General features: G+C 50.4%; 1 protein-coding gene across 3 annotated transcripts; it reads left to right on the top strand.

Moving 5' to 3' along the window:
* Positions 1 to 19,905, top strand: LOC118232709 (SHC-transforming protein 1-like). 3 transcript variants are annotated; one of them, XM_035427757.1, is made up of 13 exons: positions 1 to 499; positions 7,088 to 7,252; positions 8,527 to 8,597; positions 10,325 to 10,388; positions 11,433 to 11,549; positions 13,597 to 13,650; positions 14,118 to 14,169; positions 14,813 to 14,939; positions 15,417 to 15,573; positions 18,492 to 18,549; positions 18,781 to 18,849; positions 19,246 to 19,466; positions 19,748 to 19,905. In XM_035427757.1, the coding sequence occupies exons 2-13, from the start codon at positions 7,091 to 7,093 to the stop codon at positions 19,874 to 19,876; spliced, it is 1,281 nt and encodes a 426-aa protein (XP_035283648.1). In that variant the 5' UTR covers positions 1 to 499; positions 7,088 to 7,090; the 3' UTR covers positions 19,877 to 19,905. The 3 variants fall into 3 exon arrangements, with proteins under 3 accessions (XP_035283648.1, XP_035283647.1, XP_035283646.1); XM_035427756.1 differs by lacking the exon at positions 1 to 499 and having other exon boundaries at positions 6,268 to 7,252; positions 18,784 to 18,849; XM_035427755.1 differs by lacking the exon at positions 1 to 499 and having other exon boundaries at positions 6,268 to 7,252.
* The last annotated feature ends 5,788 nt before the right edge of the window (positions 19,906 to 25,693 follow it).

The raw sequence follows: 25,693 nt of genomic DNA, 5'->3' as shown, positions 1-25,693 counted from the left end.
GAACGTGAAGTAACGTGTAGGTAGTTCATTAGTGTACCAATACCTGATTTTAAACGACGTAAAAGTGATAACGGCATGTTTAGTCCTCGGCATTGTTATGTTCTTGCCGCAGGGTCGCTAGATAAGCAGACGACAGTGTGAAAGTCATTTTAAGCACACTATGGTAGATTTCCCTATTGGTCAATGCAAGTCAAAAAAGTTATGACTGCACAGGCCGCGCGACAAGAATACACTATCCAGGTGCGGACACAGAGGTGTGTGACGTAATCTTTTCGCGGAAGTAACTTTCTTTGGGTCGAACGAGAAAGGGACAGGGAAGGGTAGAAATAAGTTCTACTTCCCACCACAGGTACTATAATAAGCGTTGACTGCAAACTTCAGAATTAAGAGTCGACTTCGCCAGAATAGAGATTCTGGCTAGCTAGTTGACGACTTCTTCCGGCCATTTCTATAAACGCAATTTGAAGAAGTAGGGGGAAAAGAGGAAAGAAGACAGCTGGTGAGTTGAGACTACGTTGCCAGTAGTTTGTTGACTTGGTGTGCAGTTCTGCACTTCTGACAGGGTCGTTACCAGAACTTTGATTAAAGTTAAATGTGTTTGGGGGGGAGGGGGCAGCACAACCTCGTTTCGGTGAAACACACCATTAATGTGAAATGTGTTGGCTGTGATTCGTTTTATTTAAAGAAACGAATTGGCTTTGATTCGTTTTATTTAAAGAAACATTGCCAGTCAACGTTAGTTTTCTAATGTTTTGTCTTTGGAATGAAGTGAGGCTAATTAGCAATTTTTCGACGTAACAAATGCTATTGTTGTGTCTGGCGTTATTGTAAGCTGTTATCATGTGTATGGTTGTGTGTAGAACGCATGTGCGAGTGTCTGTACTTGTATAATGTACTTGTATAATAAGCTGGCAGTATTTTATGAGGAATAGCCTGCTACAGTATAATATTTAAAAAAAATTTAAGGAGGGCATATGCTGAAATTCCTGGATGGGGGCTCGCAGGTTGCAAAGATAAATAAAATAGAAATCGCTATGACCAAAACAGCACTTTTGTTGTCTCAGGACATGGGGCATATGCTTCAGCACATGTTGGTGTCTGTCTGTGCGCGTGCCTGCGCACATTCACACTTTGGATAATTTATCGGACAAAGCCATATGCGCGTCAGGAAGACCTGCGGTTAGACAGACAGGATTTCTGAGGTCTTGTTTAATACGTAAGTTTGCCACTGCCTTATGATAACATTTAAATTAAGACTAGTGTAGCCAGAGATACGGTACGGAAACCAGAGAGAGAGAGAGCGAACATAAACATACTCGTGCAGATACCACAGTGTAAACTGTAAGAACACAGAGAAAGAAAGCCCTCTTTTTTAGACAATGGTTTGTCCGGAGTCCCCCGTTTTTGATTTGCCCTTCGATTTTCCGGTCATGGGGTGGATTTATCATTCTATTCAAGGACTTTGTTGTATAATTTTGGTACGTGTTACAATATGAACCTAAGAACGTCTTTAGCGTTAGGAGTTTATCTTACAGTCGGTAAGAGTCCTGTTGGTAAATGCCAGCAGATCAATATGTACACCAATCGGTAGTTTTTGTGTATTTCTCTGTTTCTGCCCTGTTGTTTCCGATTAATTGCAAATGACGGGCATGTTATTCAGACACAGTGGTAAGACCGTGTCCCTTGTTTGGGGCTTGGAATAGTAATATTTACAGGGTGCTGTTTATTATTTCCATTTCCACCGAGCGAAGCCATGACTGTTGTCTTTTTTATGGTGCCTGGGCCCAGGGTTTTTTGTAGTAGAGCAAGCCGAGGCATACTTTTTTTTTATTCCTTCTGGGCAATTCCTTGCATTCTGTCTCTGTTTGTCTCTGCAAGCCCAGGTGTGGGTTATGTGGAAAGGGTAAGTTGCTCATTTCAATGGACCAATCAAAATCCTCTAATGGAGAGCAGGTATCTCTGCCTGCCCCCTTCCCGTAAGGCTGGGCTACGCAACTCCGGGCCAGTGCGTATGATCGGTTTTATTCCAGCTAGTTACCTCAGTTTAACCCGTTAGGGCTTAGCATCACCAATATGCGATTAGAATGTTAATCTTAACCGAACATTCTAGTGCTGATGTAACCATCACCACTGGTGATTGAAATCAGCGGGGTTCTAGAACACCAACTAAGAATTTTGGAGAGAGAAAAAAAACATTCCCAAATAACCTGCAGGGTGTATTTTCTGAGCAGCTCCGGGTGCCGGTTCTGTGGAGCTGTGCCCCTCACATCAGGGCTGCGATGATGCGATTGTGTTGTTGCCATGCTGGAGGGAAGGAGGGAGAGAGCGAGAGACAGGAAGGAAGAGTCTCCCCCTCCCATTGGTTTTCCCTTCCTCTTCCTCCATCTGCCCCTCTCTCTCTCTCTCTCTCTCGCTCTCAGATTACCAAGTGCTATTAAGGGAGGAGAAGCCACAGGCTCTTTGCTCGACCCACAGTCTCTCTCTCTCTCTCTCTCTCTCTCTTACTCTGTCTCTCTCTCTCTCTGCCCTCTTTCTCTCTCTTCCCCTCCCTCCATCCTGGCTGTGTGCACACTGGGGTGTGTGTGCGGGAGGGGCTGTGTATGAGTGCGCGTGCTGTTGGGAGAGTGCATTACTGAGTCAATGGGGTTGGGGTTGGGGGTGGGGGGGGACTTGTGTGCGCGTGGATCAATCCACAGACAAGACGGGAGAGCAGGGGAACGGAGAGGACCTGCCCCGTCACGCCCCGCCACTCAAAAAGCCCGACTGAATGAAGAGGAGGAGGAGGAGGAGGAGGAGAAGGCAGGACAGATCGTTTTCTCCTCCTTTTAAATAAAGAACTCGGCGGACACGGATCCGGAGGAGAGGAAGAGAGGACCAAGGAAGAGATGGAACGACAGTGATGACTGTGTAATTTAAAGAGAGACAGAGAGAGAGAGAGGGAGAGAGAGAGAGAGGGAGCCAGAGGGAACACGCGGACAGGGAGGAGCCTGGAGGGGTGTGGTGTGACTGTCCCTGTTATTAACGCCGCCACAGCGCCCGTATCTGAACACACGCGTCTGTTTGTTCAACAGACTCGCTCCGCAAAGTCCTTTTCTCATCGCTCGTCTTTCTACGGGGAAAAGCCAGGAACAGCCCAGGATTTTTCTTCTTCTTCTTCTTCTTTTGAACGAAGAGCACTGGACAGAAGGACTGGAGGAAAAATTCTAGGGAGCGATTTATTTGCACAATTTAAAAAATAATAATTGCATTTTAATTCTTGGGAAATTTTGCGATTTATCTGACTTGAGTGATTCGCTTGCATTTTGTATTGCTTATCTGGGGGAGTGTCATCATCTTCGTCATCATCGTTGCTGTGTGCATTTCTTACTGCTACCGATCCGTCTGCGTTTCCTGCTCATGTGCATGTGCTTCCTTCCATCTGCGGCACCATTTACAGAACCCGATATGGCGCCCCGCTTAATATTTTTTCCTTGATCAATATTTCATATTTTGCCCGGCGGAGTGGACTCTGGTCCTATTGATCATCTGCGTTCTGCCAAACCGGCGGTCCTCGGCTGTCGACATTTGATTGGCCCTCGCCGTAGTTTCAGATTTAGCAGGAACCCTCCGTTTGAGTCGTACGCTACGGCTAGCTGTGCGTTGACGGACCGGGTCGTGATGGCTCGAGCTGTGATGTGATTATCCGTGACGATGGCCTTGCAGAGGGCTCACAGATGAGCTCTCGCTGCTGCAGTCGTTACCTGTGCCGGTTTGGCCTCCTGAAGCCGGTCTGGTTTTAGCTGGCCCTGTTGACCGCGTGGCGTCACAAACTAAATTACCCGCTGCTCAGTCTTTCTGTCGCCGGGAGGACTCCTCAGTCTTCTTGGCTGGGTGCACGGTTGTTGCGTGTATTAGATTTACGTTGTTGCAGGAAAGGCTGTGCGCTCCACTGGCTGGTTCTGAAGACGGCGACGTGGCCCTTCCGGTCGCGGACGGGGTTGAGCCCCTGCGGTTGCCGACCAATCGCGTCCCGTTGTTTCGTCGACCGCGTTCGCTGACCGCCTATCCGCCGCCGTAGCCGTTAGCTTCCGCCCGCACGCCAGCGCGCTGTGCGGCTCGAATCTGTCCTTTTCTATCGCGGTGCCTGCCTTTTCCTAACTGTGTGTGTGTGTGTGTGTGTGTGTGTTTGCATACCTGCTGTACTGGCACGTGCAGTGGACTTAGGGTTTTTTTTTTTGTATTTTCAAACCATTTTGAGTGAAACATGTTTTATTGACCAGTATATGCAATCCCTGCTCTAATTAACAATCCACTAGTTGTCAGGGCCCATTAATGGCTTACACTGTGCCGTAGGCATTTTGACGATGTGATTAATTGGTTAATATTGTAGAATCGCTCTCAACACGCCACATTTTTACAGTGTGAACCCTTTTGGTGGTCTACTCACCGAAGAGATATCATGTCTGAGAGTATTGTTGTGCCAGTTGAAGGGCTAACGCTGTAGTGTTAATTCTGTCATTTCCAGCGGCTCGTACCTTTGCAGTGCATTAACGCAGCGTCGCGCCTCGCTCAGGACCTGAGCTGGTCCCTCACGCTCCGTTCCCGTGGTTACCGTCGCTCCGCTGTAAAGCGCCGGCCGTCGCTAACGGGCTAGCGCGCCGTGTTCGCGGGACGTTTGCGACGCGGCGCCGGACCGTCGCCGCCCTGCATTGTAACGACGGCGGCGAACCGGGTCGCCGGATTTTGCTGCGCCGACGCTTCTGTCGCTGACTCAAAGGTTGTAGCGCTCACTTAACTTCCCCCCTAATATCGCTTTACGCGCCGGCGCTTGGATATGCTTCGCGGAGCTGCGTTTTAAGTGGCGAATGGAAGCGTTCCCTATTCCGACGGAAGCTTCCGGATTTCTTTCCCGGGCCGGTTCAGCGCGGGCCGACGTTTAAACGTAGCGCGCCGTTTCCGCGGCAACCTGGTGCCGACGCGCAGTGCCTGGCCCGGTGACCCCGAGTCGTCTCGTCCGCGGAAAACCGGCGGCCGAGAGCAGGCGGTCCTCACTTCACCTTTTTTTTTCTTCTCCCCCGAGCGATTATGCAGACCGGCGTACAAGTTGTAAAAAATAAATTTGCGAAAGCTTTTCGGCGAATATGTTGCTGGTTTCTGCGTACTGGTGAATTTTGACTGCAGTTTAACGAGTTCCTGTGACTAATTGCAGTTTCTTTGGTTGGTCACGCTTCCCTACAGTGAAGAAGGCTTAGCCTCACTTAGCGCGATTATAATTAATGCTTTCTGGGGGTGGGAAGCTGTCAGTATCCTAATTGTGATTAAGTTGACCTTGTAAGACAGTGTGGTGACCTTACTGGACCCCAGAGTTTCGTCGCTTGTCCTCGTTTAGCTTCAGATTTGTGGGTTGGCGGTGTGTGTCCCTCCGCCTGCTAACTAGCCTTAGCCTCCACAAGACCAACTCAGGCCAACAGCTGTACTTTTTGTCTTATCTCTGGCTTGGTTCCTTGGTTTTGTTTGGCTTCTTGGTGTGTGGGTGTGTCAGGGAGGACAGAGAAAGGCAAGGAAAGGACAGGGGATTGAGAAAAGAGAGAGAAAGAAAAGGAGGCCCGGGGAACGAGAGCGGAGAGGAGCACAAGCGAGGGACCACCTGGGAGAGGAGAGGAGAGGGGAGGAGAAGGAGAAGGAGAAGGAGGTGTGTAAGCAACGGAGGAAGGGAGGAGTTTGTGAAGGGACAGAGAGAGAGAACCGGGTTTCTGCAAGAACCCGTCTCCTCGCCCATTGAGAGAGGACACAAGGTCATCCACGGTTCAGGGACTCCCTTTTCCTTCACAGGGCAGGACTGGGAGAAAATAAATAATAAAAAAACATTTTAGTTTTTTTATTGTGCTGTGCGAGTAGAGAAAATCTGCATCGTAAAGCCTGGAGTTAATAACGATGCTATGCTGCTAAGCTAGTGCCTTGGCTGCGGTGCCGTGCTCTCGCTGGTGTTCTGTGAGCTCCTTCATCTCGCCTCGCCTGCCAGGCTCTCCGCGGTATCGATCAGCCAGGTCCCACCCACACCCCCACCCCCCCACGCGCAGACGCCGGCTGTCATTAGCAGGAGCCCCAGGGCCTCACGGAGCCCTTCTCCCGAGCCGAGGCACGTTTTGAGCGACACGCGGCGGGCTTCCAGGGCCTCCCAGCCCCGCAGAGTCGCTCCGGGCCCCCCGCGCGGACTGAGACAGAAGTGTGTCATACGGGGGGTGGGGGGGTGGGAGGGAGGGGAGGGGAGGGGAGGGGAGGGGCAGCCGCGGGGGCTGAGTCACCGTCCCATCAGCGGTGATGATGATGATGATGGTGGTGATGACGGTGTCGTTGTCGCCGGTCTGCTGAGGAGTCTCTGAAGTTTGAGCCGCAGCGGATTCTGCGCTTGGCGGCGGTCGAGCCCGCGCTGCCGTCGGACCCAGGGTGTCCCGCGCTGGCTGGCTGTCCCGCGCTGGCCGGCCTATGATGCTGGGTACACAGGGACTCGCAAGGACAGAGGAACACGGGCCTTGTTTTGAGAAGAAAGTTCCGGGCTCTTTTACTCAGGAGGGGAGAACGAAAGTGACTCCAAGGACCTTTGGAAGGGAGTAGTGATCTGCTGCTCGAAAAGGGTGTGGGTGGCGGTATAATCCTCTTTTTTTTAGCCGCTGAATACCGCTCCCCGTTTCCGAAGCTCAAAATGGAGCTGGTTCCAAAGACGAAGTACACCCACTTCCGCAGCGAGTCTCTCAGCTCAACGGACGATACCAACTCCAACCCCTCCCTGCCCAACTCCGCCCCGCTCACCCCCCTCACCCCTCCCGGCATGTCCTCCTCGCTGTCCTCTACCTCCCTGACCGCCATCCTGCCCCCCTCGTCGCCCCGCCCGGCCGAGAACAGCCCCACCACCTTCTGCTCCTTCTTCCCCCGCATGGGCGCCCTCCGGCTGGGCGTGTCAGCCACTCTGCTCCCAGGCCTGAAGGCCGGGAGCAGGCCGCAGCTGCCCCCGGAGCCCGAGGGGCCCCCCGAGGAACCGCCGCCTCCGCCGCCGGAACCCGCTCCGCCGCTAACCGCCGCCTCTCCCTCTCCCCGCCCCCTCCCGCAGGACATGAACCGGCAGGGCGGGGCCCCGCGGCGGGCCCGGGTGGAGGGCGGCCAGCTGGGCGGGGACGAGTGGACGCGGAACGGGTCCTTCGTCAACAAGCCCACCCGCGGCTGGCTCCACGCCGACACCGTGCTGAGCGGAGCGGGAGTGTCCTACTCCGTACGGGTACGCCGTCCCGCGTCCGCCATCGCCAAACTCCTTCAAGGCTTTGAGATGCTGCTTGTGTTTCACACTCATGACATAATATTACAGTCAATAGAAAACCCGTATTCAGCAATAGTTGCGCTACTGACTTATACACTACATGGCCGAAAGTATGTGGACACCAGACGTCCGAAAGCTCATTCAAAATTATGGGCATTAATATTGAGTTGGTCCACCCTTTGGTGCTATGGCAACTTCCACTTTTCTGGAAAGGCTTGATGTTGATGTTGGATTTTAGATGTTGGAGCATTGCTTCAAATTGACTTCCATTCAGCCGGAAAAGCATTAGTGTGGTCAGCCACTGATTGGGCAATTAGGCCGGGCTCGCAGTTGGCTTTCCAATTAATTTGAATGGTGTTGGTTGGGACAGGTTAGGGCTCTGTGCAGGCCAGTCAAGTTCTTCCACACCAATTCCCCAAAAAAAACATTTCTATATGGACCTTGCTGTGTGCCCGGGGATATTGTCCTGCTGAAACAGAAAATGACCTTCCCAAAACTTTCGGGGAAGCACAGAATCAGCTGAAATGTGTATGCTGTAGCATTAAGATTTACCTTCACTGGAACTAAGGGGCCTAGCCCAAACCATGGAAAACAGCTGCAGACCAAAGGGTGTCCAGGTACTTTTGATCATATAGCATACATCTTTAAGCTCACCTGTAAGGTAAGACCATGGATTTCCTTCAGCTCATTATGTAAGTCTGTTTCAATCCTCATGACACAACCTTAACCTTTTAAGGTGCAAGGTCAGAAATATATGATTAGAATGAACATTCTAATGCTGATGTGACAGTCACTACTGGCAATCGAAGGCAGTTGAGTTCTAGAACGCTGACTTAAAATGTTGGAAAAAACATTCTAGAAGTATTCAAATGGTTAAAGTAACCTCTTATGTGCAAGAACACACTAAAACCCAGCAGACTCAACAGCCCTCCAGGACCTAAGTGTGAGACCCCTGTCTTGGACTTTTTGGCTGTTACCAAGTTCACATGTAGACCCTGTAGTGCTTTCTGTCCTGTATTAGTCTTATTTAATTATTCGCCTGTTGCTGAAATTGCTTCAGCCTCATAATGGCGGGTTTCCTTTGTGAGTGTAATTGCCTGTGATGTTACGCATTTGTTGCCTTTGTTCTTGATAATAAGAGGTTGTGTCTCCCGGCACATGGGCTGTTTGTCTGGGCGAGTGTTAAAATTGAATTGACTTTGTTTGTTGATTAATCTGTTTTTTTTCTTCTCTAGTATATGGGATGCGTGGAGGTGCTCCAGTCTATGAGAGCTCTGGATTTTAACACAAGAACTCAGGTCACAAGGTAACTGCATTCCTGAGCATGTGCGGGGCGTGTGTGTGTGTGTGTGTGTGTGTGTGTGTGTGTGTGTGTGTGTGCATGTGCGTGTGTGTGTTTGCGTGCATGCGTACGTGTGTGTGTGTGTGTGTGTGTGTGTGTGTGCGCATGCGTGTGTGTGTGTGTGTGCATGTCTGTGTCCATGTCTGTGTGTGCATGCGTGTGATGAATCACTAGTGAATGAGTCTACCCCTGACAGCTGAATGCATAAAGGCTTTTTCAGTGGCGTTGGCATGAGTGCAGGCCGCTCCCCTGCCAAGTTAAGAGTGCTAATGGAGCCTCTTCATTAATATAGTAACAGGCCTACTGTAGTCAGGGAGGTCAGTGTGCCATCCAGGGGCCTACTGTACATCCTGTCTTGACTGTGCCTCCCAGGGCCCTACTGTACATCCTGTCCTGACTGTGCCTCCCAGGGCCCTACTGTACATCCTGTCCTGACTGTGCCTCCCAGGGCCCTACTGTACATCCTGTCCTGACTGTGCCTCCCAGGGCCCTACTGTACATCCTGTCCTGACTGTGCCTCCCAGGGCCCTACTGTACATCCTGTCCTGACTCCTGTCTGGTTGGAGAGCGGCCTCTCGCCCTCTGCCCTCACTTCCTGTCCGTCTGAGAAACCCGTCAACCCTTGGCTGCGACCGCATTTCGGCAAAAAAGCGTTTCATTTGCCCACAAAGGAGGCGGGGGCGGAGCATCCCGTCCCCCGGGCGCGCGCTGCCGCCGCCGGGCGCTCCGGTGACATCGTCGGGCCCTCTGGTGACATCATCGGGCCCTCCGGTGACATCATCGGGCCCTCCGGTGACATCATCGGGCCCTCCGGTGACATCATCGGGCGCTCCGGTGACATCACCGGGCGCCCCGGTGACTCACGGATGACCGAAGGCCGGTCGCCGAGCGGTCTGACGGAGAGAGAGAGAGAGACGGACCCTCCGTCTCGGACCGTGTGACCGCCAGACTCGTCTCGGCTGTGTTGAGCGCCGATGAGTCATGTGTTTCAGAGCCTCAGCTGGATTCATTTCACGCCGTCCTTCCTTTGGACTTAACGGCAAATCTCCGCTGTCCTCGGAGACCGGTGACATCACGTCCACCCCATAATGCCCTCTCCCAGCCCATTGTTGCTAGGAGACATCATTAAGTACTTAGTCAGCTGATGTACTTACATAGACGTTACCTTCCTTGGTACGATAGACATTTTAAAAATATAGTTTGAGTACCAAAAAGGAAGACAGATCCCACGTAAGGGAATATATTCATGCTGCATATTTATACGAAAAGTCGCTGAACCAAATTTTTGTCTTCGCGCTCTCGTTTTCTTTCTCAGGTTTACTGTGAGCATATCTCTCTCTCTCTCCTCCATCCCCACCCCCCACCCCCCCCGCGAGCTGCCCCACCCCTCTCGACTTCTCATTTCCTGCTCTCATAAAACGTCCCCCCTCCCCCCCCCCCCCCCCCCCCCCCCCCGCATTAACAGGCAATTATCTTTCTGTGGTTTGTGCAGAAATGGCAAACAGACGGGCCGTGCTATTTTAGTGCCTGTGCACTTAGCGTGTGTGTGCGTGCGTGCGCGCGTGCGTGTGTGTGGGGGTGTGTGCATGCGTGCGTGTATGCATATGCTGTGTGTGCGCATGTGTGTGTGCCCGTGTGTGTGCGTGTGTGTGCGTACGTGTTTAAGAGCTGTGTCCCCTGCTGTGTTTCAGGGAGGCCATTACTGTGGTTTGTGAGGCCGTTCCTGGTGCCAGAGGCACCCAGCACAGGCGAAAGGTACTTCCCCAACCCAGCATTAACAAGGACATTAACCCTCCCCTTCCGGAACATTCTCCCCCTCTCTGCCCCAACCCAGCATTAACAAAAACATTAACCCTCCCCTAAACATTCTCCTCCTCTTCCTATACAACAAGATTTAGTGCTACAGTGTACTGTTGATACTATATGCGCACACACTCACACACACACACACACACATATTTTCTCTCTCTCACACACACACACACACACACACACACTCCTATGCTGTGTTGGTGGGCACTGCCACCTTCGATTTCATCCAGCCCTGATTCTCTACCAGGCCATAGGCCTGCTCCGGCTCGTCAGTTAGCCTCGGCGCTCCCTGCCCGTCTCCTTCCTCTCTCAGTTTTAAAATGGACGTTTCACTGACGAAAGCACCGACGGACGGAGCGCTCGGCCCGTTTTCAGCGAGCGTAGCGTGGCTAACTGTCACAGAGCACTTTTTCAGGAGTTCTGAAGGGAGAATACGAACGTCTGCTCTCATTTTCTTTAAAAAAAAGAAGTAGCAGTGATGTGAGCCGGACTGCTGGAGGCGACGGCCTCCCGCGCGGCCCGCGTTCAGTACGCGCCGATAGGGAAGCGGTGAAAGCCGTCGGGGCGTGACCAGGCGCACGGCGTGCCAGGGTGACCTTGAGCTGCGGCCATGAGAATGCATGAAGAAGCCAGGCTGGCGACTGCGCCGGGTTAGGAACAATAAGGGTGACGTCAGTCTCGTAAAATTTGTAGCCATCTTTTTCCCCCCAGCTTGGGGAAAAGACTGTAAATGCAGAATTAAAATGTTTGTATTATCGGTCTCTCTCTCTCTCTCCCTCTCACTCTCTCTTTCCCTCTCTGTCTCTCTCTCTCTGTGCCTTTCCATCTCCCTCTTCCCCTCCTCTCCCTTTTTTTCCCACTGTTGCTCTTCCTCTCCCTCTCTCTTGTCATATCCTCCTCTCTCTCCATCTCTCCCTCTCCATCTCTCTTTCTCTCTGTCTTTCCATATCCCTGTTCCCCTCCTGTCTCTCCCCCCCCCTCCCGCAGGGTCCCTCTCGGTGCCTGTCCATCTTGGGGAAGAGCAACCTGCAGTTTGCTGGCATGGCCATCACTCTCACCGTGTCCACCAGCAGCCTCAACCTGCTGGCCTCCAGCTGCAAACAGGTGAGCAGACCAGCTCATACCAGTTCAGACCAGCACAGACCGGCTCAGACCAGCTCAGACCAGCTCAGACCAGCTCAGACCCGCTCAGACCAGCTCAGACCAGCTCAGACCCATACAGACCAGCTCAGACCAGCACAGACCAGCTCAGACCAGCTCAGACCAGCTCATACCAGTTCAGACCAGCACAGACCGGCTCAGACCAGCTCAGACCAGCTCAGACCAGCTCAGACCAGCTCAGACCCGCTCAGACCAGCTCAGACCAGCTCAGACCCATACAGACCAGCTCAGACCAGCACAGACCAGCTCAGACCAGCACAGACCAGCACAGACCAGCACAGACCAGCTCAGACCAGCTCAGACCAGCTCAGACCAGCACAGACCAGCACAGACCAGCACAGACCAGCTCAGACCTGCGCAGATCAGCACAGACCCGCTCAGACCAGCTCAGTCCAGCTCAGACCAGCTCAGACCAGCTCAGACCAGCACAGACCAGCTCAGACCTGCACAGACCAGCACAGACCAGCACAGACCAGCTCAGACCCGCTCAGACCCGCTCAGACCAGCTCAGTCCAGCACAGACCAGCACAGACCAGCACAGACCAGCTCAGACCTGCACAGACCAGCTCAGACCAGCACAGACCAGCACAGACCAGCTCAGACCAGCTCAGACCAGCTCAGACCAGCTCAGACCAGCACAGACCAGCACAGACCAGCACAGACCCGTACAGACCAGCTCAGACCAGCTCAGAACCACTCAGACCAGCTCAGACCAGCTCAGAACCACTCAGACCAGCTCAGACCAGCTCAGACCCACTCAGACCCGCTCAGACCAGCTCAGTCCAGCTCAGACCTACTCAGACCAGCACAGACCAGCACAGACCAGCACAGACCAGCTCAGACCTGCACAGACCAGCTCAGACCAGCTCAGACCAGCACAGACCAGCTCAGAACCACTCAGACCAGCTCAGACCCACTCAGACCGGCTCAGACCGGCTCAGACCGGCTCAGGCCGGCTCAGTCCAGCTCAACCTAGCTCAGACCGGCTCAGACCGGCTCAGACCGGCTCAGACCGGCTCAGACCGGCTCAGACCGGCTCAGTCCAGCTCAGTCCAGCTCAGTCCAGCTCAGTCCAGCTCAGACCAGCTCAGCGCAGACCCACTCTCAGACCCAGACCTGCGTGCCGCTGCGCCACCTGAAAGGAACACTTTGTCCCCGTTAAAAAGGGGAACTCTACCTGGCCGCATTGTCGCCGCGGGGGCAGGGCGGCGCTCTGAGGCGCTCTGCGTTTGACGCCGCCTCAGACCGACCGGTTTCACATCCTGTCCCGCGCGGCGCCAGAACAGAGTCCTTTCAGCCCAGGCGTCTGAGAAAAGGGCGTTTCCTGTGCCTAGCGCACGCCGCAAGAGCTGGAGATGGGCTCAGCTGAGCTGAGCAAAGGTCAAAGCCCTCTGCTGTGAGAGGGCACACGGTGTCGTTGGCCCGGTCCACAGGGGTGGAAAGTCCAGGGGTGTGGAAAGTAAAAGTCCAGGCCGTGTGTTTCTTCCACCCATGAACTCAGCCCAGCTGATTTCACCACTTAGTTCTGCACCTCCTGGCTGAATAACTGCTAATTAGCAAACCCAGGTGACCGGAACAAAATACCGGAGGGGGACTTTTACTTTCTGAAACTGGGTTTTCCACAAATGCGTGTAAGTGCCACCTTCAAGTTCCTCACCTCCAGGTGAAGGGAAGGGTCTTTCTCTGTTTATTTTCTCACAAGTAGAAACGCCGAGGTGGAATCTGAGAGGTTTTGAAACGAGAGTGTCCGCCGGTGTCGGCCATTTTGTGCCTGTGTGTTTTGGGTTTTTTATGTACATATGTCTGTGCTGTGCAGATGTCACACAGCTGTCGCATGTGAGCGCGTGTGAAAGTGGCCCTGTGCCGGCCAGCCTCCTTCCCCCCGGTCGGCTTGGCACTATTCCTGTTCCTCTCTTCTCGTTCGTGCGTCGCCCTCTGTCCTCTGGTCGGCGCGGTCATTCCCATAATCCCTCTCTCCCTCCCGCCACAGATTATCGCCAACCATCACATGCAGTCTATCTCATTCGCCTCAGGAGGAGACCCCGTGAGTCACAGCCTCTCTCTCTCTGTCGCTCTCTCCCTTCTCTCTCTTCCTCTCTCTCTTTCTCCCCCTCTCTGTCTCTCTTTCCTCTCCATTCCTCTCTTTCTCCCCATTTCTCTTTCTGTGTCCCTCTCTATATATCTCTCTCTGTCTTTGTGTTCTCCTTCTCATCTCCCTCTCTACTCTCTCTCTCTTTCTCTGTCTGTTTCTCTCTTCCCCTCAGTTCAATAATCTCATTCTCTTCATATTGTTTGTTTTTTCCCCTCCTCCCATCCTTTCCTCTGTTAATCTTCTTATTCATTTGTCATTTTACTGCGTGGGTTAACATGCTTCCTCTCCTCCCTCTCTCCCTCCCTCTTTTCTCCCCACTCCTGTTCTCCTCCACCTTTCTCACCTGACTTTCCTCATCCCTCCGTCCTCTCCTCGGCCCCCACCCCCCCTCCTCCACCCCCCTCTTTTTTCTCTCCCAGGACACGGAGGAATACGTAGCTTACGTTGCCAAAGACCCTGTCAACCAAAGAGGTGAGAGGGAGGTTTTCCCAATGATCCAGTCCGAGTCAGGTTGCTGCTCGTTCCCCTCTGTTTGAGTGTGATTCATACTGGGTGCCCACAGTAAAGTTCTTTTTCCTGTGTTAAGAATCCAGAAGTAAATAGATCTGGGGATTAATAGATTTGTTAAAATGAATAATAAGGCCGTCTGGGTAGTGTAGAGGTATAAGCACTGGCCTACCACCACAGCGACCCGGGTTCAATCCCTGGCAGCGGTACTTCCAGCTTGGTCAGACGCGTTACGCTCTCCCATTGAAACTCCTCGCTGTCAGGTGAAAAGAAGCGGCTGGCGACTCCACATGCGTCGGAGGGGGCATGTGGTAGTCTACACCCTCCCCAGACCAACAGAGGATAGCGCATCGACCAGGACTGTGATTCACACGGGGAATTGGTATAACGTCCAAATTGGGGAGAAAAATGGCAACAAAAAAAAGCTTAATAAATGTGTGCATGTAAGAAGTGTGCTGCATTGTGATGCTCTGTAGTGCACTGATCGGGCGCAGTAGTGTAGTAACGGTGTGTGTTCTGCGTTTTTGAGGCATAAATGTCCCCTATAGTGAGACTGACCCCCCCCCCCCCCTTTCCTCCCCCGCGCTCCTCCTCTTCCTCGCGCCAGCCTGCCACGTGCTGGAGTGCCCTGAGGGCACTGCCCAGGAGGTCATCGGCACCATCGGGCAGGCCTTCGAGCTGCGCTTCAAGCAGTACCTCAAGAACCCCCCCAAACTGGTGGCCCCCCACGACAGGTCAGTCCACACCCCCCCCCCCCAACCTTCCCCCGAGGCTGTTTTTCTTCATCCGTCATCTAATGCATTCGAACAGGAAGGATCGTTCTTCCTCTTTCCCTCTGTCACAAGTTCAAATGCATTTGGGGGGGACCATTCTTCGTCTATCCCGCTGTCTCAAATTCAAATGCATTTGACAAGTTAAGTATTACCAAAGATGTAAAAAAAAAACAAAATGCTGCTTAGCTGCAGTTATCATATAACTTCCGTCCACACCGCAGATCAGGACACATTAACACATACTCCACTGTTTTTAGGATAAAGGTTTACTTTTCATACACTCCCTCTTCTTTCATTGTCCCTCCCTTTCATTATTTCCCTCTCTCCTTCTCTCCCTTCCTTTCCCCTGTTCTGCTCTCTCTCTTTCTCCCTTCCTTTGCCTTCCTCTCTCTCTCTCTCTCTCTCTCTCTCTCTCCTGCGTCCCCTCTCTCCGTGCAGGATGGCTCCCTTTGACGGGTCGGCGTGGGAGGAAGAGGAGGAGGAGGACGAGGTCGTCCCCGCCCCTGAGGTGGCGTACTACAACGACTTCCCCGGCAAGCTGCCCCCCCTGGGCGGGCTGGTGGACATGAGGTGTCACGCCACGGGACCCACCCTGGTGAGCACCCCGCCCGAAACGCCCCCCACCCCCCACCCCCCGATACCATATCACCTCATCACGTCACACATCAGCAAGCAGACATACAGAGCGCCAAAATGCTACATTATAGGGTAGCATTTTTAACACACTGTCTATTCATACAGATGTACACTTACCTGCCTCAAGGGTACAACCATAGTGCCCCTCCAGGGAATGTGCTGTAGATATTTGTGTCTCTGTGCTCTAGAGATTTGATTCTCTGTGCTCTAGAGATTTGATTCTCTGTGCTTAGAGATTTGGGTCTCTGTGCTTAGAGATTTGGGTCTCTGTGCTGTAGAGATTTGGGTCTCTGTGCTTAGAGATTTGGGTCTCTGTGCTTAGAGATTTGGGTCTCTGTGCTTTAGAGATTTGGGTCTCTGTGCTTTAGAGATTTGGGTCTCTGTGCTTAGAGATTTGGGTCTCTGTGCTTTAGAGATTTGGGTCTCTGTGCTTTAGAGATTTGGGTCTCTGTGCTTTAGAGATTTGGTTCTCTGTGCTGTAGAGATTTGGGTCTCTGTGCTTAGAGATTTGGGTCTCTGTGCTTAGAGATTTGGGTCTCTGTGCTTAGAGATTTGGGTCTCTGTGCTTTAGAGATTTGGGTCTCTGTGCTTTAGAGATTTGGGTCTCTGTGCTTAGAGATTTGGGTCTCTGTGCTTTAGAGATTTGGGTCTCTGTGCTTTAGAGATTTGGGTCTCTGTGCTTTAGAGATTTGGTTCTCTGTGCTGTAGAGATTTGGGTCTCTGTGCTCTAGAGATTTGGTTCTCTGTGCTGTAGTGATTTGGGTCTCTGTGCTTTAGAGATTTGGTTCTCTGTGCTTTAGAGATTTGGGTCTCTGTGCTTTTGAGATTTGGGTCTCTGTGCTGTAGAGATTTATGTCTCTGTGCTTTAGAGATTTGGTTCTCTGTGCTTTAGAGATTTGGATCTCTGTGCTTAGAGATTTGGGTCTCTGTGCTTAGAGATTTGGTTCTCTGTGCTTTAGAGATTTGGGTCTCTGTGCTGTAGAGATTTGGGTCTCTGTGCTGTAGAGATTTGGGTCTCTGTGCTTTAGAGATTTGGTTCTCTGTGCTTTAGAGATTTGGATCTCTGTGCTTTGGAGATTTGGGTCTCTGTGATTTAGAGATTTGGGTCTCTGTGCTTAGAGATTTGGGTCTCTGTGCTCTAGAGATTTGGGTCTCTGTGATTTAGAGATTTGGGTCTCTGTGCTTAGAGATTTGGGTCTCTGTGCTTAGAGATTTGGGTCTCTGTGCTTAGAGATTTGGGTCTCTGTGCTTTAGAGATTTGGGTCTCTGTGCTTTAGAGATTTGGGTCTCTGTGCTTTAGAGATTTGGTTCTCTGTGCTGTAGAGATTTGGGTCTCTGTGCTGTAGAGATTTGGTTCTCTGTGCTGTAGAGATTTGGGTCTCTGTGCTTTAGAGATTTGGTTCTCTGTGCTTTAGAGATTTGGGTCTCTGTGCTTTTGAGATTTGGGTCTCTGTGCTGTAGAGATTTATGTCTCTGTGCTTTAGAGATTTGGTTCTCTGTGCTTTAGAGATTTGGATCTCTGTGCTTAGAGATTTGGGTCTCTGTGCTTAGAGATTTGGTTCTCTGTGCTTTAGAGATTTGGGTCTCTGTGCTGTAGAGATTTGGGTCTCTGTGCTGTAGAGATTTGGGTCTCTGTGCTTTAGAGATTTGGTTCTCTGTGCTTTAGAGATTTGGATCTCTGTGCTTTGGAGATTTGGGTCTCTGTGATTTAGAGATTTGGGTCTCTGTGCTTAGAGATTTGGGTCTCTGTGCTCTAGAGATTTGGGTCTCTGTGATTTAGAGATTTGGGTCTCTGTGCTTAGAGATTTGGTTCTCTGTGATTAGAGATTTGGTTCTCTGTGCTTAGAGATTTGGGTCTCTGTGCTTAGAGATTTGGTTCTCTGTGATTAGAGATTTGGTTCTCTGTGATTAGAGATTTGGTTCTCTGTGCTTAAAGATTTGGTTCTCTGTGCTTAGAGATTTGGTTCTCTGTGCTTTAGAGATTTGGTTCTCTGTGCTTTAGAGATTTGGTTCTCTGTGCTGTAGAGATTTGGTTCTCTGTGCTTTAGAGATTTGGTTCTCTGTGCTTTAGAGATTTGGTTCTCTGTGCTTTAGAGATTTGGGTCTCTGTGCTGTAGAGATTTGGTTGTTTGTGTTACACAGACAGGCAGCTGCTGTGTGAGGCCAAATTGAACCCATTTCCCCCATTAGCCCTGCTTGATTTCCCTTGCCCACAAGGCCCTGCCTGTTGTAATTTGGAAAAGAGCAAAATGAATTTACCCTTCCACGCATGGGTAAAAGATATGAGATTATGAAACAAACGACGGGCAGCGTCCAGCAGCGTAACTTATTTACCAGGCCCTGCCTGGACCCTGCCGCGCTCGGGGGAGAAAAGGCATTGCAATTACACCAGGCAAGCCTGCGGCCCCCGGGTCACCTCAGCCAGAGTCTCCTCCTCCTCCTCCTCAACATGAGCGTGGCCTGTTGGAGTCGTCGAGCATGACTCAGGATTTAAGGCTGTTGGTGTGCGTGCGTGCGTGTGTGTGTGCGTGTGCGTGTGCGTACGTGCCTGTGCGTGTCTGTGTCTGCGTGCGTGTGTGCGTGTGTGTGTGTGTGTGCGTACGTGCGTGTGTGTGTGTGCATACGTGCATGTGCGTGTCTGTGTCTGCGTGCGTGTGTGTGTGTGCGTACGTGCGTGTGTGTGCGTACGTGCGTGTGTGTGTGTGCATACGTGCATGTCCGTGTCTGTGTTTGTGTGTGTATTTTTTGGAGTACAGTCACTGCTTCTACGTTATCCTACATTAGTCCTGTAGAGCTTGTATAGTGCACTTCATCTTGACCCTCTCGGCACGCCACGTGCGGGCGTCTGGTGTGTGATCGGTGCGATTGTCTTTGCAGCCGTACGGACAGCCAGGACAGACGGACGGGCACAAGCAGCCATTCCCCCCCATGACAGGTCGGACATCCCTTTCCTTCGCACGCGCACATCCCCCCGTCCTTCTCTAACTCACCTATCTCCGCTGTCTTTAAGTGTGTGACCAGCGCTGGCAATCTGCTGCGATGCTATTGGTTAGAAAGGGCAGATTAGAGACATTGCAGTTGGCATTATCTCTCCCCCCCATATCTCTCTCCATCTCTCTCTCTCTCTCTCTCTCTCTCTCTCTCTGCCCTCTCCCTCTCTCTCCAGCAGGCAGTCTCGATGACCCTTCCTACGTCAACGTTGAAAAGCCCCGCCCCCCTCCTCTTGCAGTCAATGGTAAGGCGCATGGCGAACACCGAGGGCCACTCAGCTCTCAGTGTTCGTTTGTGTGGGCGTGTACCGGGTTCCCACAGTCCTTAAAAGTCTTTGATTTATGGTCTCCTCTGATTAAAAAAAAATAATAATTAAAAAAATCATGGACTCAAAGTTCTTTCAACGATCGAGGTCATTTTTATTGCTTTATGTCGCTCGATTTGTTTTTACTGCTTTATTGGCTGCCTACTGGTGATACAGGACCGTTAAATTTGACGGAACAGGACCTTGAAATGGCCTGTGCCTGCATTTGGTTTATTGTCAGGAACACGGTGTTCACTCCGCCCAAGTGTTTTTTTCTTTTTTTTAAGCTTCTCCACTTATCCCTATCTCTTACTCCCCCCCCCCTCCCCTCTCCAGAGTCCTTTGACGACGGCACCACAGTGCCCCCTCTGGCCAGACAGCTGCAGCGCGAGCCCTGGTTCCACGGCAGCCTGAGCCGGCGGCAGGCGGAGAGGCTGCTGGGAAGGGACGGGGACTTCCTGGTGCGCGAGTCCGGCACCACCCCGGGACAGTACGTCCTCACGGGGCAGCAGGGGGGTCAGCCCAAACACCTACTGCTGGTGGACCCAGAGGGAGTGGTGAGTTGGGAAGGGGGTCACCTTTATTTATTTTTATTTTTTGATAAAGGTCTTAATATTGTGAAGTTTACACTTCCTGTCCTTACATTTCACCTGCCTCCCCTTACTGAACCTTTTTTCTCTCCCTCCTTCTTTCTCTCGTCTTCCCTTCCTTTCTAACGCTTGTTTCTTTCTCTCTGTCTTTTCCTTCTATCTTTTTCCTTCTGTTTCTCCCCCTCTCTCTCTCTCTCTTCCTCCTTTCTGTTCGACTGGATTTGTTCCCCACCCCGCTCCCGCTCCAGGTCCGGACCAAGCACCACCGCTTTGAGAGCGTGAGTCACCTGATCACCTACCACATGGACAATCGGCTGCCCATCGTTTCGGCGGGGAGCGAGGTGTGCCTGCAGCGCCCCGTGGAGCGCGTCCCCTGATGCGGAGATCCCCAAATTACCCCCCACCCCCCCCCCCCCCCCCCCCCCCCCCCCCCCCCCTCGCCCCGACCCGACCCGCCAACCCGTCCCCACGCGCCGTCCTGCCCGCCAAACTCGCAGGTATCCCAGGAGTGCCTTGTGTTATCGGTGCCCTGTCCATAGTCGCCAGTACCGGCAGTCAACGCTTAAGACTTGGGGCAGAAGGACCATGGGAATTGTGGGAAATTTCGAATGAGTGATGGACGCCGGGACCGATGGGAAGGCCACAGGAGTGGCGGCCCGAGTTTCCCGACGCGTGCGAGACTCGCGGACTCTGACGGAGACGGACTGGGCGGCTCCTCCCTCCCGCCTGTGACCGTTTCCCTGGGAGCAGGTGAATGAAAGTGGGCTAAAACCGTCTCCTGGGCCCATCTTGTTGAGGCTCCGGCTGGACAGCTGTCGGCCAACCTGGAGCACCATCCGACCCATTGAGGATGTCCCTTGGACCAAGGTCTTTTCGACCTTGCCTTGTGGACAGAAACACTACCGCCACAAAACTGACAGTTATCCTGACCTGGTTCAGCTCGCGGGGTTGTGGTCGTCTCTCAGCCCTCTTCATCATTTTCAGTACTAATGTAGCAATCTTCAGTCTTCGTACGGCTTGTGTGAGTGGGATGTGATTTTGCCTCTTTTAGGTGACAAAGCTTTTCCACAGAAACAATCACGTTGCACCTATAGGTTGAGAAGGGAAAAAAGACATTTGTGGAAAATGAGGGGTCAGGACAGGAAGGGAATGGGGGGGATGAATGAGGTTAAAGCTCACAAGTATTGCCCTGCTGCCTTGTGGGAACTGTAGGCTGCCTCGCTGATTTTGATGATATCTGCCCAAACCCCTGTTGCCATTTCAGAACTACATCTCCAGTAATTCCCTGCTGTCGTTCTTGCTTTTGATTTCTTGGTGCAGTGCAGGAAGTGTAGTCCAATCCAGTTGACCCCTGAGTTGCAATGACAATCCTATCAGTACTTGCCTCCTGTCAATTGAATACATTTAACCTTAAGTTTCATGCTCTAGCATACCTTCACAATCCATGCATGCAACAAGCTTAAACACTTTTAAAATAACTATTATTTCTGGCAGTTGCAGTTTCAGTTAAGGTTTCAGTGTATTTGTGGAATACTATTCGCTTTGAAAATGGTTTCCTTGTATATGTTGCCAAAGCACTTTCTGTAATTTCCTTCTTTTTGCAAATAATCCTCATCAAACACTGAGCGCTTGACTCTGATTGGCTCTCAGGTTTGAATGGTCATTCGGTCAGAGGCGCCTTTTTTTTTTTTTGGTACAGTATTTTTATTTTTTTTTGTTCTCTTCGGATTTAAACTCACTCCAAGATCTACCTCAATGCCTTCACGTGCTTTTACACACTCCCTGTGTTTAGAAAAACCATTTAAAAATAATTTTAAATGGAATTTCTGCGGTTTCCAACACTGGTTAGTGAGGAGGTGGGTTTTGTTGTAGGTGCTGCAAAAGTAATTAAATGCAGAAATAAGAAAAGAGAGAGACTGGAAACGCTTCCGGAAGAAACGGTTTGGATTATTTCAGGTTTAAAGCACTCCCTTCATTTTAATATGGAGAGCCATTAATATAGTGCCTAAAAGTTGCTCAAGCATTGAATAACTGACAGTGTAGTCTTTCCATGTAGTCACTGCTGTGTTGCTTTAATTATTGTCGTTTCTATTATTGTTGATAAAATAACAGCGTAAGACTGGCCCTGCTCCGTGTTTAGAAATGCCTTAAAATATCAAGGTTGATTTTTAGCACATTTGAAAGGTGATTGACGAGAGGGAAGCTTTTCAAATTCAATAAACACAACTAAAAGGGACAAGGATTTTGCCTCCATACCTGCATTCAGACGGATGTGGGAACCCACAGGCTTTATTGCGTTAAGTGGCCTGGGGGCTATGCAGGGCTATGATTAGCCTATATCCCTCAATTACTTAAGGGGGCAGCTTTCTCCTTTCTAGTCTTCAGTTTTTCAGCATTGAAACCTTTGCTGGTATATCTGTATGTGTAGTGAAAGCACTAAAATCCAAATTTTGTTTTTAGACAAATTTTTTTTTTTTGCCCTTTTATGGCAATTTTTTTGGACGACCGTTTGCGATGGGAACTTGCCCCGCCCCCGCAGCCTCCAGCACACAGCCAGCCGCGGTTTTTTTTCCTCTCCGCCAGCCGCCAGTTGATCTGCAGGGAGGCGGAGTCGCGCGGCTGGTGCAGGCAGCTGCTGCTGGCGTCTGATTGGTCAGAGGAGTTGCAGTTGCACGGTGAGGCGAGGAACTACCCGATGCCCTCCTTCGCCTCGACGACCCTGTGGCCAATCAGGTCTCGCCCAGCGGTGGTTGCCGCTGGCTTGGCTGGGAGGCTCCTACAGGCCATGGGGTGCGTCAAAGACCCGTGCTTTTGCTGGTGAACCCTCCCGAGGGTTTTATTTTAATGGGAAGTAATAAATGATCCTCGTCATGCGGCATTCTGTCCCCTTTCATTACGTTATGGCTAGTTTGTGCATTTAATCGTGTGTCAGAAATGTTATCAGACTTAAATCAACAAAATCAGGGGGGAGGGGATAAAATTTGCTTCAGGTGGGTGTTTTTTAGTTGCGGCGAAGTCCCTCACTTCATTTACCCAATAAGGGGCTCCCACAAAGTGATGGTAGTACCTTAGTTTTACCACTAGATGGAAAAGGGAACTAATTGGAGGATCTGTCAAAGTATCCATAGTATTGTTTTTTTTTTTTTTTTTTTTAATGATTGTGTCAAAGTAATCATTTGAAGAATAATTGTGTTTGTTTAGAAATTGTGATCTGCGGTTTGGTTTGAAATATGTTCCAGTGAGGCTTGGGAACCTCCGTGGAATCAGAGGTGGGAGAGAGGCAAGAAGAGAAAAGATGCACCTCGGTGTGCTACCTCATCTTTTCTCTCCGTTCCTTCCTCCTTCCCTCTCTCCCTCTCCCTATTCTCGTGTTTTTTCCTTTTTAATCTAACTGTGCCTTATTCCACCGCTGCAGCAGCCATATTGATCAAATTCAGCCGTACTTGTGCACTTAAAAGTTGCCCAGAAACCTGATGTCAGTCAAGTGTGACCTCCTGGAATTCCCTCAGGTGACATCGACTTGCTCTCCCTTCAGATTCGCTCCAGGTTTTTCCTAATATATTTGTAGCCCAAAGTGGGCCGGCCCCCTGTTCTGTTGAGGCTGCCGCTGGTGATCTGTGACATTTTAATGCTTGTGAAATACCCATCAGTTCTACCTTTTGTGATTTGAATAGCTTTATCTCCCTGGATTAGTGGAACATTACATGCATGAATGGACAAAGCGTGGCTTCAGTTGTCCTGAAATGAAAGAGCTTTCTCTGCGTTACGGTGTTGGCAAAGGACAGCCGGTTACCTTCAAAGCCAGAATGTTCACACTGTGCACAGTACACATGCTATATAATGTCTGCTGTACTTACCTGTACATTATTCTCTGCGTAAATGGTGGTATGTAAAGCGTGCTTTGTGGTAACTTGGATCGGTTGAAAGCTTTTGATCTTTGACATAAGCCAAAAATGGTGAGTCTTTGAGTTTTAGGGGTCAGGCAGTTCTGTCTACCAGTTCTAGAGTTTTTGTTTTTTCCATTTTATTTTCATGCTCGTCTGTACCATCACTGGCATTTTCTTTTTCTTTTAAAAAAAAAAAAAAAAAAACTTGGTTCAGTATCTTTAACTGTTCAGCTATATGTCACATGCTTTGTTTTCGATGTTTCTTCTGTCTGTTCTAATACAGACTCTTGCTTATTGCACAAAGGAACTTGTTTGACTTTTGGTCGCTTTTTTTTGTTTGTGTTCTTTTGGAACTTTTGCTCAGACATCAGGTGGCCCGCCCACAGAGTCTAGCAGCTCATAATGCTGACGGCGCCTGTTCTTCTGCGTCTGAATACGTTGTCTTTTTACATTATGGCTTTTTCCTTGCATGTGAGCTTGCCTAATGAGTGCATAATACTTGACAAACCAAAAGATTTGTTGCTTATTTACCCAGTTTGCATTGTTTCTTTGTTAAGTTGTATCTTTATTATACTTTTATTTTTAAGGTTGGTGTCTCTCTTGCTCTCTCTCTCACACACACACACACACACACACACACACCATATATTCCTCCTTGGTGGGTTTGGTCTCTAATATGGTTTCAAATATATTTTCTTGATTTTTACAAACTGAATTTGATGTCTTGAGGTATGCTTACTTGTGTGTGTGGGTAGCGGTATTCACAACTGCCAGAGCCATCAACAGGGGGTGAGAATATGGGGAAAATATGAATATTGATCAGTCAGTAGGTTGTGATAGAAAACTTACAGGAAAGTTTTAATGACTTTTGTCCACCAACAAAAAGAAAAGACGAGTGAAATGCTGTCTGTATTGGGCTTAGTGGGGAGAATTTGGCACAGAAATAAAGGACTTGAACCTGGCTTGAAGTGGTGGGAACGTTCTGCAGATACTGAATGCTTTCAGCTTAATGGGGGGCGGGGGGGGGGGAGGGGGGTGTGTGAGAGATTAGCTGCGATTAAAACGTTGGCGATTCATTGTTTTTCATTGTTGCTTGTGCTTCTCGTTCTGGGGCGGGGGGGTGAAGGAAAGGCGGTTTTCAGAAACGGATTGAGGGAAAGGACAAAAAGGACGGAGGGAGCTGGAGAGAGGCAGAGCAGCCGTACGGACAGGCGTAAGGATGAGTGAAGGACGGGCGGAGATGGGTGGAATGGAAAAAAGAAGGGCAGGAAGAGGCTCGTCCCTGAAGTAGAGCCAATGTAAGGGGGCGCGGCTAATGTGAGCTGGCATTTCCTGGCTGGTATTAAATTGAGGGGGGGGGGGGGGGGGGGGGATTAGAAACCATGAAGACAGATTGGTCTGAGAGGGAGAGTCAGGCTGAAAGAGTAAAAGGTGCAGCTCAAGGGAATTAAGTGGAGCAAGTGCATTTCCACACATCCGCCTCGTACACACCCTTCTACCGCAGTTCATTCACAAGCAAATGCAGCTGGAAGCCGGACCCACTCACTGAAGTGCAAACTACCATGTTGGCTCAAATTAGAACAGAGGAACGTATGCCATTTTGGCTCACAGCAGTGCACGTGCAAAAATGTGAGTGCAGACAGTTTCACGCTTCCATTCTCATGAAAGTTTAAGGAGAGACGTTATATTTGCAGTGATAGGTATGACGAATAAAACTAGTCGTACATTAGCGTAGAATTCAACTGTAAAACTGCTCATTTTGGATCAAAAGTCAAATCTATCGAAATCCATTTTAATGGGAAAGGACGTAACAAAATGGAGATGGTTTAGATATTCCCGCTCAGCGGAATTCAAACTTGACTATTCTTGACTTGTGTGCCCATCTCCTGGACATTTGCAGAATTGCACTCCCACAAGGCCACAGCCAAAATAGATTTTTAATCAAATGGCCAAAAAAGTAAATTATTTCCAAGGACCTTTTAGAAATGATTTGTCAGTAAGAATTGTTCTGTCATTTCATTCAACAGTTGCTGCCTCACAGACATTTTAAAATTATGTTTAATTGGAAATACAGGTGTGGGAAAAGTGGTCGTATTTCTTCCTAAATATTAAAAAGTCTCAAGAACTGTACGGATAGTGTTTACCGGACGGTTCCAGTCCTCGCCCCTTCGATTCTGCGTTGACTGCAACCGCGCCCCTTGGACGAACTCAAGACCGACAGACTGGCATCCAGTGCCAGAGTCAATGCCCTTGGGGGAAGGCATATAAAAGTAAACCAAGACAATTACGAGAAGGTTGATTGCCTTA

This window comes from Anguilla anguilla, chromosome 8 (assembly GCF_013347855.1).
Source record: "Anguilla anguilla isolate fAngAng1 chromosome 8, fAngAng1.pri, whole genome shotgun sequence".
Lineage (NCBI taxonomy): Eukaryota > Metazoa > Chordata > Actinopteri > Anguilliformes > Anguillidae > Anguilla > Anguilla anguilla.
Note: the sequence above shows the minus strand (reverse complement) of the source record. Positions and strands in the feature narration are given on the sequence as shown.

Coding starts and splice junctions, on each gene's coding strand:
- LOC118232709 (XM_035427755.1), top strand. CDS start 6,683: ATGGAGCTGGTTCCAAAGACGAAGTACACCCACTTCCGCAGCGAGTCT. Junction 18,550..18,780: donor GCCATTCCCCCCCATGACAG/GTCGGACATCCC, acceptor CTCTCTCTCCAG/CAGGCAGTCTCGATGACCCT. Junction 18,850..19,245: donor CCCTCCTCTTGCAGTCAATG/GTAAGGCGCATG, acceptor TCCCCTCTCCAG/AGTCCTTTGACGACGGCACC.